This window comes from Molossus molossus, unplaced genomic scaffold, assembly GCF_014108415.1.
Source record: "Molossus molossus isolate mMolMol1 unplaced genomic scaffold, mMolMol1.p scaffold_m16_p_10, whole genome shotgun sequence".
NCBI lineage: Eukaryota > Metazoa > Chordata > Mammalia > Chiroptera > Molossidae > Molossus > Molossus molossus.
Genome location: NW_023425345.1, coordinates 104,201,606 through 104,215,681, shown reverse-complemented (window position 1 = coordinate 104,215,681; position 14,076 = coordinate 104,201,606). Strand labels below are relative to the sequence as shown.

Genomic DNA, 14,076 nt, shown 5'->3' with positions numbered 1-14,076 from the left:
GACACATCGACTGGCTGTCTCCCGCACGACTTTGACCAGGGCCAGGGACGAACCGCAACCGAGGTATGTGCTCCTGACTGGAATTAAACCCGTGACCCTTTGGCCCACAAGCCAACGCTCTAACCGCTGAGCCAAGCTAGCCAGGGCCAAACCCACAACCTTTTGGTGCACAGGACAATACTCCAACCAAGTGACCCACCCAGCCAGAGCAGCAGTTGAGTTTTCTAAAGAGCTGATGTCACTGCTTTGTTGAAACTCCTTCAAGGGCTGCCATGTGCTGGACCATGGCTGAAGGAAACCTGTGTGACATGAGTTCTGTCTTCTCCCCCCTACACCCTACATTAGCCTCGAGGGCTCCTATTCCTGGGACATACCAAGTACATTGTCCCACCCCCTCAGGGCCTTTGCTCTTGCTGTTCCCTGGGATCAAAACCATCTTCTTTTCTCCCAGCTCCCTCACCCTGAAGGTCCCCATTGTCATGTTGCCTCTTCCCAACCACACCATCTAAAGGGTCACTCACTGTCATTGCACCCGTTTCCTCTATAGCACTTACCACCTCTGAATCTGAGAGAAAACAGAAATGTAGTGAAGGCCCTGAGGCAAATCCCTCGTCCATCTGGGTCCTGACTCTATCCTATGACCTCTCCTCATCTGTTAAGAAGGGGTGTTATAGTCTCTACTTCCTGTGGCTGCTGTGATGAGTGACAGCAATGCCTGGTGCTTACTATGTGCTATGGAAGTGTTTCTATCCTTGTTATGTGTACTTGAGGGCAAGGACCTTGCCCCTGGACATCTCTGTAACCCCAGTGCTGAGAACACCCGGCTTATAAAGCTTGTCAAATGAATACTGTTCCTCTTCATTGCTCCCTTCATATAAGTGACAAAGTGCCAGTATGTACCATTTCCCTATTTTTTTTATGGTTTTACCCTGGATTCACCAATTAATGTGCCTTCGTGGTCTATTTTACATGCATTTATTTCATTCCAGTCATACAATGCAATACCACCTAGAAAAAGTACAAAAACCTAATTCATTTTCCAAAACCCAGTCAGAGCTAAGGTGCAAAAAAGGAACAGTGCAGTAAGTGACAAGAAGAGTTAGGGTGACCTGTACAAATCATACTGCCTGTCACATGATGTATTTAGTGCTGTAAATATTGCCACAGGAGAATGTCTTGTCTTTGCAGCGGCCACATAGTTCCTGTCGATGAGGCCTCCTCAGATCGATGTGTCTTTTCTTTAGAGGGTGGGAACAACGGGACTTTAAACAAGTCTTTAGAAAACAAGGAACAGTTTGGACATATGATCAAATTAGTGTTTCAAATGTAATCCTCAAACCAAAATACTTCTCCCCACCACCCCCTCCAAGATATCTTCCTCCTCCTCTGAATCTTAGGAGAAGTCCAAGACCAAGTTGTACAAAAGCACTCGTAGCCCATTAAATGCCATACATTTGTCAAGATAAAAATCAAAGATGATGTTTAAGAAAATATCACTGGGCCAATCAATAAAATCTAATGTAAGAGAAAATTACTCTACAAAATAAGTTGGAGTTTTGTAGAGTGTCTTCACTATGTAGGTGTTCACATGTATAGGCCAGTGGAAGTGAGGGGCAGTGGGTGAGTATTAGTGATTTGATAATCTAGATTGGAACATTTAAAAACACCAGCACAGTAATTCTCAACCAACGGTATTTACCCACTAGCAAACAGTTTGCAATGTCTGGAGATATTTTGGTTGTTACAACTGGGAGGGTGGGTATTAATTGTAACTAGAGGAAATTAAATTTTCTTTTTCTTTTGGACATGCCTGAACTTACTAGAATTTAAAGTGTTTTTAACCATGATCCCATTCTGTCTTCTGATAAAGTTCCACCCCATGGAAACTGGTATACTGCCCTGGTCTACCCTCCCAACCCTGCTAATCTTTAAAATTGATAATCACTGCTCTGTTTTAGGCATATCTCCATAGCCAAACAGAGTAAGTCAAGCTTTACCTTTTATATTGTGGAAATAGGCATTTTCATTTTCCAAACAACAGTCTTAAATATGATTTAATATTGTACTACATTTACATGTTCCACTCTCCACTGATAAGTATGTGTCCTTATAGAAAAGTTCTAGTAGCTAACACTAGCATGGTGCTTACTATATGCACTGATTCACAGTTATATAGATAAATTTATTTAATTCTTACAATACCCTTGTAAAGAAGAAAAGACTCAATAAAAAAAAAATAGGGTTTAATCTAAAGGTAGGCCTCTGTTTCTGGCAATAATGGATTGGTACTTCTGACCAAGCCTCCTGCTTAGGACAACTGGAAAAGTTGAGCAACAAAGTAATAATAATTTTTTAAAAAGAACTATGTAAAGGCACCAGAGAATTATCCAAGCATTAGAGAAGGAAACCCAGAAAGACAGGTGAGTCTGACTTTGGGACTATTTTCTCTCTAAAGGTATCTGTCAATTCTGGAAGAGGTGAAAGATAGTAGAAATCTGAAAATGGGTTTAACAGAGGGATAATCTTAAATATTCCAAAATGGAATAACCCTAGTAAACAACTCAAGTTTTGTATTGAAACCCTGAAAGGCCACACCTTAAGAATAAGGATAAGCCAAAACTGGACAAGCCTGCACAGACGCCAAAGCCCAGTTTCAAACAGCTCAACTCTGACTAGAGAAGAGTGACCTGAAAGTGTTGGTGTCCCGATCTGCTTGCCAGAGACAAACAAATCTTCTGTGGAGAAGACACTATCCTAGGCCTCAATTATTACTGTAATTTTTCATATACAATATGTATCACTCAATAAAAAATAACTAGGTACATGAGGAAATGGATAGCACACTTGAAAACCAAGGAAAATAAAGAGGATAGCAACAGAACCATAGGGAATGGAGCTATCTGATACATATTTTACGATAATTTTGCTTAATGTTTAAATAAATTAGAATATTTCCAGCAGAAAATTAAAAGTCATTTTTTTAAAAGACATAAAAATTCTGGCACTAAAAAATACAATAACAAATCAATAACAGATAATGCGTGTAAAGCGCTTAGCTCAAAGCTTGGCACATAGTAAAGCTTAATGAAGGTTACCCATTAAATTACCACATCCAAACTATACACAGGGTGTTTGAGAAAATACAGACAACCCCACACATAAGCACACCACATTAGGCAACTTAAGATTAAATCTTTCTCCCCTCTAAAAAAAACCCCAGAATTTATGCTTTTTTCCTTAAAATTTATTATAAAAATTCAAACACATAGAAAACCTAAGACTCCTACACAAATATCCAATTCTATCAACTCCAAACATTTTGCCACAAAAGCATCATGTTAAGAATGGAAACATAGACACAAAGGAAGTGTTCTATATGCTTACCTGACACTGGATTGCTTCTACCCGATAAGGGTTAAAACTCTTGTGGCATTTGCAACAGAGTTGTTTGAAATAAACCTAAAGAGAAATTTGTCCTTTTTTAATCCAACATTATTTGTACCCTAGGCTCCCAGTTTTTAAGTAACCCAGTGCCTTCCCTTGTACCCCGCGATTGTCCAACCTCTACCCTGAGGTCTTCAGTTCCTCCAGTGCTCAGTCACTTTTTCTTACTCTTTGAACCTCATTTTCCTTACCTGTAAAATCTATATCCTGCTCTTACTTTTCCTACAATTCTGACAACTACTCAATAATGTTCATAAAGTACCACAGAAAAAGTCTTCAAGGGGAAGTAGCTATTATAATGTTATTCACTGTGCGGGCCAAGCCCTCGGCCTCTCCTTTTGCCCTCATCCATGACCCCTGCTTTTTCTTTTTCTTTTTCTTTCCCTCTAGTGTCTCCCCATGTGAACTTCAAATTACTCGTGGTTACCACCAATACATGTGATTTCTGGGCTTTGTGCACTTCCTTGGGCACACTTTCCCCATACCTTACTTGGTGAACTATTCATGCTTTAAAATCTTGCTTGGATATCACAATGCCCCCCCCCCACCTCCACCCAAGGTTACTCTTCCCCTCCTATGTTATTTCTGCACCACAACTGTGCCACAGGTGCCACTGACTGTCACCAAAGCACACCGTGTCTGCATCACTGCTGTCAGTGTAAACGTCTTGAGGACGAGTTCTATGAGTTGTTCTTTGCATCCCAGTGTCTTGGAGGGTTTGAATTAAATCCACTGTTTTTCTTCTGACAAAAAAAAGGAAAGTGCTTTTAGTTTAGTTTAAAAATCTATTTACCTGCCCTGGCCAGTTTGGCTCAGCAGTTAGAGCGTCGGCCTGCGGACCAGAGAGGTCCAGGTTCAGTTCCCACTAAAGGCACATACCTCAGTTGCAGTTTGTCCCCAGCCCCAGTGAGGTCATGTGGGTGGCAACCACTCAATGTGTCTCTCTCACATCGATGTTTCTCCCTCTCTCTTCCTTCTTCTTTCCCTCCTGCTCTATCTCAAGATAAATGTAAAAGTGTCCTCGGGTGAGGATTTAAAAAAAAATCTATTTACCTTCAGGTATAGTAAATAGCTAGTGTGAAAAGTCATGTTTTCATTCAGACCTTAACACACCTCTCCCTCTAGACTTAGGAACCCCAACTCAAATGCTCATAGAAGTTGATGAAATAGACCAGGTGTAGACAGTTACAAAATGAAGTGAAAGGAGAAAGAAGCTGTGTAGCCCCAGCCTACTGTTCTTGTACCAAAACCAAAATCTATGATGTCCAAAGTCTGAGTGTTCAGGAAAATCTGAAAACACAGTGAAATCTTCCCCAACTGAATATGTTGACAACTAATTCAAAGTAAGGGAGGAACCAGCTTAGCCTAAAGAAGTCTCTCACAGGCCAATCTTAGTTAAATCTTTCTCTTATTGCCCCACCTGTGGACAGACGGTGGAAATTCCCTAGTGCTAATGCCCAAACCTGTTCAAAATACACTAACTATAAAATGATTACACAAAGTCCTAATGTACACAAGGACAAGAGTTCATCTAAATAATCTAACGTTTGGTCCAACAAAACTACCAAACCCAATAGAACAAACACCAAGGACATGGGTCAGCAGCCTCGGGAGGTCATACGGACTATCCAGTCAGTTCCATTCATTTACTGAGCTCCTATTATATTCCTGGCACGGAGGATGCCAAGATGAAAGAGACAGCATCAACTCACGCTCCATTAGGAATCACATTTTTCCTCCACTTAACATCTGTGCCTCCCCACCCTCCTCCATGTCCCATACACTTTTACTCACCTTACTAGTTCCAGAAATGCACCACACATAAGCACTCTCCCATCTAGTCTTACAATCTTTACAGTGAAAATAGGCATATTTTCGTTCCAAAAACTGCAAATAAAAGAGGAAGTGTCTTTTATTATCCAGAGGGGGAAAATCCAGATCTTTCTTTGCTTGTGGCTTTGTATAGGAAACACAAAAAGCCTCCTTAACCTCACTCACAGCTGCTCTCAAGGTTACTACATTAATTTCGTGTCTCATCTCTGAAGGATTACTCTGGGATTCTTCTCCCTGCTGTCTCTTACACTTTTTTAATCCATTTTCCACAATGCCACCAGCACAGTCTCCCCAGAATGAAATTTTGATCACATATATCACAGACTTGAAACCCTTCTTTGTCTCGCATTCCCAATTAATAACGGTGGCACCGTATTTCCAAAAAGTTATAAGACACAGAGGTCATGGAAAATACATGTTTTCACCCCCAGCTGGGTTGCTCAGTTGGTTGGAGCATCATCCTGTGCACCAAAAGTGTTTCAGGCTCAATTCCCGGTCAGGGCACATACCTAGGTTGCTGGTTCAACACCTGGTCAGGGCACATACAGAAGGCAACCAACCGATGTCTCTCTTTCTAAAATAAATTAACACATCCTTGGGCCCTGGCCGATTTGGCTCAGGGGTTAGAGCATCGGCCTACGGACCAGGGAGTACCGGGTTTGGTTCCCACTAAGGGCATGTACTTTCGTTGCAGTTTGTCCCCAGCCCGGGTGGGGTCGTGTGGGTGGCGACCACTCGATGTATCTCTCTCATGTTGATGTTTCTCTCTCTTCCCCCATCTCTTCCTCCCACTCTATCTGAAGATAAATGCAGAAAAATGTCCTCAGGTGAGGATTTAAAAAAAAAATCCTTGGTAAGTATTAAAAACAATTTTTAATACATGTTTTCAGAACTTCCTCTCCTTTATGAAATAAAGGGAGGGAACCAGGGAAGATTTTGCTCTTATTGCCCCAGAAATAGAAAAGAGGAAGGAGAGGAAGGGGCTAACAGAGGACTGAGGAGGGGGAGGACAAAGTTCACCTGGAAGCTGGGTTTCCTGAGTGGGTGGGCATCTCCCTGGGCCTGCTTGCCCTGTCTTTCCCCAGAACTTGAGGCATCTTTCTCCCCCACCTTGGCCTGCTGCCAGAGTTGCTCCTGCTTGTCCTGTTGTGACCTTGGCATTGGTGGTGACTTCTGCTGCTGCTGGCTGGCCCCTTCCAGACTCGAAAGCTCCTTCCTCTCCTCCTCCTTCCTGTCTTTCCCATTCTTCTGCAGCTGGATCAAGCCCCTAAGGCCCATCACTGGTGAATAGCCATCCCAGGTTGGCAGGGCTGCCTTGGGGCCCCTGCAGCCCCAAGAAAGGCAGCTGCGCAGGGTGAGAGGGCCCAGTGAGCACTGCACAGACCTGTCCACACGTAGGTTCACCTGCACGCCCACCTCTTTGGTGTTGGCCTTGCACAACTGCAGGCCTGGGCTGGGGTTCATCTGGGAAAAAATGGCCTTAAGCTGCACCCTCTTGTAAGGGTCAGTGCAGTAGGCCCAGGCATTTATAGGCACCACCATCCCGGTCCTGGCCAGGAAAGTAGGGGCACCAGTGTTTTGCCTCCAGTCAGGCTGTTGGTCAGAGAATCCAGGCGGGCCCAAAGACAGTGTGTTCCCATAGTGTGTTGCCTGGTACAGGCCCTGGGGAACTTGGACAAAGCGCTCCATCTGCTGTCTAGGCTTCGCGCAATATCCTGGTACAGTTTGTGCCCTTGTCCTGCCTCCCACATTCATCTGACCTTCTTTCTCCTGGTCTGGTTGGTTCAGATTCATCCTAGCTTCTCCATTTATTTCAGATTCTGGTGGAGCTGCTGTCTATTATCCTAATTGAGAAGGGTAGTGGGAAGAGAGCTACCTACCTACAGAAGCCTAATTGCCACCTGATTCGAATTGCTCTTTCCTGACTCTTCAATTTGCTGCTCCTGAATCTCTTTTCAATGCTGTTTTTCATTACTGACTTATTCACACACATCCTATAATTAGCTATTCAGTTATTTATTCTCATGATGATGTACCATTTTAGAGATCCTTTTTAAAGCATATAACAAAATGAATATGAGGAGTAAAATATGTGAGCAGCCTTATACTAGAAGAATGTAAGGGGGAAAGTACATTATTTTGGCAGAGCTAATGAAAGTAAACACCAGAGGAGCTCGGAGCATAAAGTTATACAGGGGCAGGGGTGTTTACAGTGAGAGAAAATATACTTCAGAGAGTTGTATGACATGCCAAAGGTTCAGTCCACTCCTAGTGAGGACTACCACCACCCAAAAAAAAAGATGGAGGAAGCAAATTGTTCTGATTTTGTAGGTGAATTCAAATTTAATAGCAGGATAGTTAAGTATCTGAGGTCAAACCCACTTGAACTGAAACCTGGGCCTTGATACCAGGCAAGTTATCTGACAGTACTAACCATATTATAGGATTATTATAAGATTAAATGTGCTACTGCGTGTGAGGCACAAAGCACTCCCGTGTTCAGTAAGCAGCTATTGTTTGTTAAGGATCCCAGGCCTGTGTTCCTTTGCTCTTCAGACCTAGGTGATCACAAGCTTTGATAACTCTCTGTATTAGTCAGGCTTCCTGCTCCGGCTCAGGGTTATGATCAAACTGAAACGACACCTGAGGAACCAAGTAGAGCCCACACTTTCTCTAATTCAAGGTCGCTCCTGCTGTTTACTGCCGGAGCCTTTCAGAAGCAGCAGAGCCCACGGGCAGCTCCCACTTCCAGAACGCAGTGGGAGGCTTTCCAGGCCATAAACAAACCCGAATTAAGGTGGGGCATGTCAGACCCTGTGCCTGATGAGGACAGAGTCCTGCCTTCCAGGGCAGTTTGGAGGGGACGGCAGGCACACACAGGGTGGGTCGGTACCCTAAGAATATAAAGGGCACAGGGCAGCCTGCAGAGGGCAGCAGCTGACACCGCAGGAAGGGTTACCATATGTTCCCCATTTCTCGGGCAGGGAGACAGGCTCAAAGGTCTTGAACCTGATCCCTAAGAGCACCACAGGCCTAGAGCTGAAGTCCTCTGGCTGCAGTGCCCGCCGGTCCCCTCCACAGAGAGCAGCGGCCGGAAACGGGTCTTCCTCCACCAAGGACCACCCTGGGCGTCCAAGTTTGGCGACTTCGGGGCGGAACAGAGGCCTGTCGGAGACCACGGGCCGCGCGAGGCCCCCGAACATGAGACGCGCGAAGGGGCGGGAGTCGCGGGGTGGACACGGGGCGGCCCTCCGAAGGCTCCATGAGAAGCCGCCGCCCGTCCAGCTCCCGAGCGCCTGCTGAGCAGCCCCACCAGGCCCCGTGCTCGCAAGCCCAGCGCGGCGGCGCGGCCAGCCTGACTTCCGGGCGGCGCGCGCGCTGCGTGCGGCGTCATGACGTCACCGCGAGACTTGTGGGAGCGCGGCTTTGGCGCGAGCGTCTGAAAGTGCCGCAGGGACCTGCTGCCCCGGGTGCGTCGGGGAGGAGGGTTGCCGCCGGGAGAGCCTGTGGGTCCGAAGAGCGGCGTCTTGGAGGCGGTTAGTGCTGCGGAGGACGCGGGCCCGGCCGCCGGTGGTCGCTGCCAGCCCCGCGCGGATGGGACGACGGACCGGCCCTCCCGGCCGGAGGCTCGGCTCCTCTCCTGGGACTCGGGCCGCGCCACCCGCTCGGGGGTGGGCTCCAAGCTGCCGCGGGGTCCCAGTCCGAAACCTCCTTGCACACGGTTGAGTTACTTTTCTGGAATGTGGTGTGGTGGACGAGGTTTCCCGCCTCCGCCACTGTGTCCGCCCCACTTTACCCCAGCTGGTGCCTGTGGGATGGGGGCGTCCTGATTCGAACCGGCGTTCACCTCTACTGGGAGCCCTCGCCACTCGTGACTAGTTAACGTAACTAAAATGCATGTCAGAAATGCTGCTCCTGAGTCGCACTTGCCACATGTCCAATGCTTGATGTGGCCGGTGGCCACTGTGCTGGCAGCACAGATACACAAGGCTCCCACCATCGCAGCGAGTTCCTCTGCAGTCCCAGAAGGTGGGGCCGAGATCAGTCATCAGTCGCTTTAGGCAGCTGTACCCTCCTCTGTACCTCAGTCACTTAAGGACCCACCCGGTGAAGTGTGTTCTGTTCTCTTTTGCAGACTCATTTTCCAAGCGTCGGAGTAATATTGTAGAGGAAAATGCCTATTGGATGCAGAGACAGGCCAACTTTTTTTGAAATTTTAGAGATTTTTCTATACATTGATCAATTACAGTGAGCAGTATTTTCAGAAAAATATGTAATATGCATGCTTGCTGGAAAGAATACAATACGTCACGTTTTTGTTTACACTATAAACTTATTTATGGATCCAGTTTAAGAGGATGAACATTTACAGTTACCAAATGGTAATAAACTATAGAACCCGTGATGGATAAAGAGGAGACTGGTCCCTTGATTAGGAGGAGGAAGAATTGTTTTAAATTCTTAATTGGTTTAAATCCTTACCGGAGGATATTTTCCCATCCATCTTCAGACAGAGTGGGAGGGAGGGAGAGACAGAGAAGGAGAGAGAAACTGGCTACCTCCCGCATGACCAAGGTCCGGGCTAAACTGCAACCAAGGTATCGGGTACCGGGCCCTTGACCAGATCAGACCTGCGACTCACTGGTCCCCTGTCTGCTGCTCCAACCGCTGAGCCAAACTGGCCAGGGTGGAAGAATTGTTTTTTAAAGCACAGAATTTCCAGCAAATGTGAATGTTGGTATTGTTATTTTGTAGCAAAAGTTGTCAATTTTTTTTGTCTCAGTACTCCTTAAACTCTTAAAAATTATTGAGAGCCTCAAAGAGCTTAATGTAGGTTGTCATAAAAAAACTTTTAAAAGTATGTAATGCTTCACTTTAAAGTAAAAAGTAAACACAATGCATGATAACATTTTTATGAAAAATAACTATATTTAAAGAAAAAAAGAGTGGCATCATTTTATAATTTTGCCATTCTCTTTACTATCTTGCTTAATAGAGATGGCTGGATTCTCATACCTGTTTCTGTGTCCTGTCTGTTGTAATATATTGCTTTGGTAAAGGTCTGTGAAGAAAATCCAGCCTCACATAGCAATGTAGTTGGAGAAAAAGAATTATTTTAATCTTCTTCAGTTAATTTGGGGTATTTTTCTTTCATACTATACCAAAACTTAAGTGTAGTTTCTTAAAAGTTTCAGTGTAGAATCTGAAACCATGTCATGAAATGTTCATATTTTTGTTACATTAAATTTTATTAGTCTTTCACTTTGAATAAATCTTTTATCCATATTGTAACATCATGCATTGATTATTTGGAAAAATGCCTTTGTTCTGAATTACACAGATATTCCATCTATTGACACATTGCATTAAACAATATTAAAAATAATATGTTATTTCATTGATGTCATTAGAATAGTCTTTTTCTTTTAATCCTCACCTGAATACTTTTTGCCATTTATTTTATTTATTTTTTATTTTTTTATTTTTTATTTTTTTTTTGAGAATGGAAGGGAAGGAGAGAAGGGGTGGGAGAGAGAAACATGGATTGTTTGCCTCCCACATGTGCCCTGATGGGGTGGGGATGGAACCTGCAACAGCCTTGACTCACACAAAGGTGTCATCAGTTTCACCAGTGGTACAATGTCAACATTGTGAAAAAGACAAATGATGCCTTCACATTATGAAAATAGTTTTGATCTTATGGACCCCTTGAAAATGTCTTGGGGAACTTTCTCCTATTTAATCCACAGACCGCACTTAATAGAATCACTGCTTTAAGAGTGGATAGATCAGAGTAGAACTTTTGTCATTTCTCTAACAGAATCTTTTTATTCTGTTTTATTTGTGAGTCTACATACATGGTCCTTATACCTGTAGCTTTATCCCATCCACTTATGTAGTCTCTATAAACATTTTAATTGTGTCTGTGGAATGCATTCTTACTGTGGTTTTTGTTTCTGAATCATGAATGTAAGATAAAACTTGAGAAGAGCTAATATAGTTAAGGGCTATCTCCTTGTAACTTTTGCCAACTTGTTATATACCCTATTACAGATTCACAAGAGAACAGATCCTGTTTGATTAATATGCTTTAACAAAAGCCATCCACAGTCCAAATCTCAAGCATCCTTTTCTTTATTATGATCTTTACTTGCTCACAAATTTTTCTGTGATTCTTGTTATAACCCAGTAATTCTCCATCTGCTAGAAGAAGGAACCTCTCCTGGGTTCCTTGAACTTTTTGCAAAAATTCTTGAAGAGGAAGGTATGCATCAGCCATGACCACAAGGGTATTGACCATGAGCTTAACTAATCAGGAGATGCCAGGCGGGGCAATGAGACATTCAAGGCTAGGGTCTAGTAAATGTTAAGAAATATAAAATAAACAACTTGTACAGCTACTAACTGCTGATATCTGCTTCTGTGCACATAGCTTGCTTGCTCTGCTAAACTCTTTAGTAACCCCTGTCCTATATAAGCAACCCACCCCTGAGCTTGGGGCTGCAGTTCTCTATGTAGGTTGGCTGCAGTCCCTGCACAGGTAATAAAGCTCCTAATATTCAAAATTACTTTGTGTCCGAGTGAGGTTGATTCTCCTGGGTTACAACAATTCTGATTAAAACCAAGATGAGATTTTTATTTTTATTTTTTTTATCCTCACCCGAGGACATTTTTCGATTTTTTGCACAGATAGTGTGGGAGGAAGAGAGAGAGAGAAACATTGACGTGAAAGGGACACATCGAGTGGCTGCCACCCGCACGACCAACCAGGGCCGGGGACAAACTGCAACCAAGGTACATGCCCTTAGCGGGAACTGAACCCGGGTCTCTCCGACCGCAGGCCGATGCTCTAACCGCTGAGCCAAACCGGCCAGGGCGAGATTTTTATTTTTCTTACATATTTAGAACTAATATACATATTGAGTATAAAACCAACAGTTATGAACCAAACCTGTTTAAAACACCAAAAAGGAAACCTTATCATCAGTTGGTTTTAACTCCAGTAATAATATTCAAAGAGCAAGGTCTGACTCTGCCACTATATCAATCTCCTTTTAAAGAATTAGATAAGGACAGGTTAGATTTAGGTAAGTAACAAGATTAGACTAGAGAAAAATATGAAGTAGGAATGCAGACAAACCTGTGTTAAGAATCCCTGTCTGTCATTAACTGTTATGTTGGTCAAACCTCTTTGACATCACTTTCCCCACCTAAAAAATGGAGATGATGAAAATAATATTGGATAAATCTGGATTAAATAAAATAATGTAGGTACTTAATAAATTCCTTTTCTCCCCTCCTTTGATTAATACATGCTGCCTACTGAGATTTGCTAAGTTTTATCTTTCATATACAAAAAAAAAAAAAAAAACCCAGTACTTGATATTAATTATACTAAACTATATTCCTGCAGGCTGTCACAGAATACAGAGAAGATTATTTTTATCAATTTGTTATAAATCTCTTGATTTAATAGCCATTTCCCCAGCCTATGTGCCAGATATTTCCAATCAATCAAATAATGGTAATTTATTTATTATTTAAGTAACATCCTCTCCCCTTCTTTGGAGTATTATTCACTAGTAAGGGGAATTAACAGTACACAGATAAATTATAGTCCAAGATTAAACATGGTACGTGGCAAAAGAAAAGTACAAAATGTACGAGAGTTGAGAAAGCATAAATGGTACTGAGGGAATTAGGAAATGACTGGTTTGAATTAAACCTTGAAGGGTAAGTAAGATTCAGGAACTTGAAAATGGAATAGTGTTAGTGTTCTAGGCAGAGGGGAAAACATGAGGAAGAATATGCAGTTTGTTAAGAAGATAGCAAGTAATTCAGATAATTTAGAGTGTTGAATCTGACGGACTAATAACCTAAAGCTAAAAAGAGCAGATTAGAAGCAGGCATTGAATGCCTGGCTAAAGTGAATTCATTTGATAGGTTGTCAAGCAGAGAAATCACATGCAGATTTATCTTGCTACTTCCTGCTTCAAACCTTGGATTACCTCCCATTTGCCCTCATGCTAAAATTCAGACTCCTTAATGTGATTACAAAGTCCTTTATAAAATGGCAGTTGACTTCTAGGAATTCAGTCTTGTATGGTAGAAAATATCTAAATAAATATCCCGGTGCTTGTACACAGTACTGTGTTGTGGGCATAATGAAGGGAGCAGCCATAGGTCTTAATGTGGTCAGGAAAACCATAAACCAGCTGATGCTGAATCTGCTAAAACTTTAAAGATACACCCAAAGCCACTGGTTTATTCTCTAAAGGTAATTAGCTGGAATTGGTCTGTCCTTAACCAGGGAAGGACAGGGATGGATTAATACAGCCACTCAACTCACTGCAGAGGAGCTAATGTTTTTAATTATAGTGCATAAATAATTCAGTTGACTGTAGTTTCAAGATATTTTGCTTTTAAGTTACTTTAAATTCAGTGTTGAAATGTTAAACCTAAGCTGTTAGACTTAACCTACTTTATTCTAACATCTAATGTATTATTTTTTAAAAAGAATTGTCCCTGCAGTTCCATAAGGAATTGTGCTTTTCAGCAGCCCTTCCTTTTGCATAAAATATGAGTTTATCTTACCATTACTCAGTTTACTTATGACGTTGTCGAGTTATTTGAGAAATGCTTATTTTGGTATGCACTTGTTTTGCCTGGTTCATTTTTTTTTTTTCTTTTATTATTTACAGTTGGGTTTCTTTGTACAGGTCTGGGATTTTGACAAGTGTATAATGTCATGTATATATCATTACAGTATCATACAAAATAATTTCACTGCCCTAAAAA

At 42.7% G+C, this 14,076-nt stretch overlaps 1 protein-coding gene across 1 annotated transcript; it reads right to left on the bottom strand.

Annotated features, from left to right (window-relative positions):
• Positions 1-1,033: 1,033 nt before the first annotated feature.
• LOC118623839 (ZAR1-like protein) lies at positions 1,034-7,071 on the bottom strand. The gene is made up of 4 exons (XM_036251567.1): positions 6,298-7,071; positions 5,239-5,331; positions 3,385-3,459; positions 1,034-1,274 (listed from the first exon to the last, which is right to left on the bottom strand). Exons 1-4 carry the CDS (start codon positions 7,069-7,071, stop codon positions 1,131-1,133), a joined length of 1,086 nt encoding a protein of 361 aa, XP_036107460.1. The 3' UTR covers positions 1,034-1,130.
• Between the last annotated feature and the right edge of the window lie 7,005 nt (positions 7,072-14,076).

Excerpts from the sequence above, each read along its gene's own strand:
- LOC118623839 (XM_036251567.1), bottom strand. The coding sequence starts at position 7,071 with ATGAATCTGAACCAACCAGACCAGGAGAAAGAAGGTCAGATGAATGTG. Across the intron at positions 5,332-6,297 it reads TCAGGAAACCCAGCTTCCAG|TTTTTGGAACGAAAATATGC; the intron begins GTGAACTTTGTC and ends TTTTATTTGCAG. Across the intron at positions 1,275-3,384 it reads TAGAAGCAATCCAGTGTCAG|ACTTGTTTAAAGTCCCGTTG; the intron begins GTAAGCATATAG and ends TGTTTTCTAAAG.